At 61.1% G+C, this 591-nt stretch overlaps 1 protein-coding gene across 1 annotated transcript in view; it reads left to right on the top strand.

The window, feature by feature from the left end:
* Positions 1-591, top strand: part of LOC103614979 (protocadherin gamma-A4-like) — a gene marked incomplete at both ends in the record, with an annotated part of 12,601 nt that overhangs the window by 2,407 nt on the left and 9,603 nt on the right. The window contains one exon of the mRNA XM_017733396.1: positions 7-586. Coding sequence (XP_017588885.1) covers positions 7-586 — 580 coding nt within the window. The remainder of the gene's footprint in view (positions 1-6; positions 587-591) is intronic.

Here is a 591-nt window from a genome sequence, read left to right on the forward strand (position 1 = left end):
TGGGAGGCGGCGTGGGGGCAGCTGCTCTACTCGGTGCCCGAGGAGATGCCCAAGGGCTCGTTCGTGGGCGACGTGGCCAAGGACCTGGGGCTGCAGCTGCCGGAGATCAGCGATCGCGGCGTCCACATTGTAGAAAGAGGTAGGACGCAGTATTTCACTCTGCATGGGAAGTCGGGACATTTAGTAACGGCGGAAAGAATCGACAGAGAGCAGCTGTGCCGGCAGGTGGAGAAATGCGTGCTGCGCTGTGAGCTGATAGTGGAGGGACAGATGCAGGTTTACGGAATAGAGGTAGAAATCACGGACATTAACGACAACGTGCCGACATTTCGAGAGGCAGAAATTGAACTGAGAATGAGTGAGACAACAGCCCCGGGCTCGCGGTTTTCACTTCCCAGGGCTCATGACCCCGATACAGGAAGGAATTCCCTGCAGAGCTACGAGCTGAGCGGCGACGAGCACTTCTCGCTGGCCGTGCAGGCGGGCCCCGGCGGCGATCAGCGTCCCGAGCTGGTGCTGGCAAAGGCGCTGGACCGGGAGGAGGCGGCGTTTCACGAGCTGGTGCTGAGGGCGATTGACGGGGGGGGGACG

This window comes from Corvus brachyrhynchos, unplaced genomic scaffold (genome assembly GCF_000691975.1).
Source record: "Corvus brachyrhynchos isolate BGI_N302 unplaced genomic scaffold, ASM69197v1 scaffold545, whole genome shotgun sequence".
NCBI lineage: Eukaryota > Metazoa > Chordata > Aves > Passeriformes > Corvidae > Corvus > Corvus brachyrhynchos.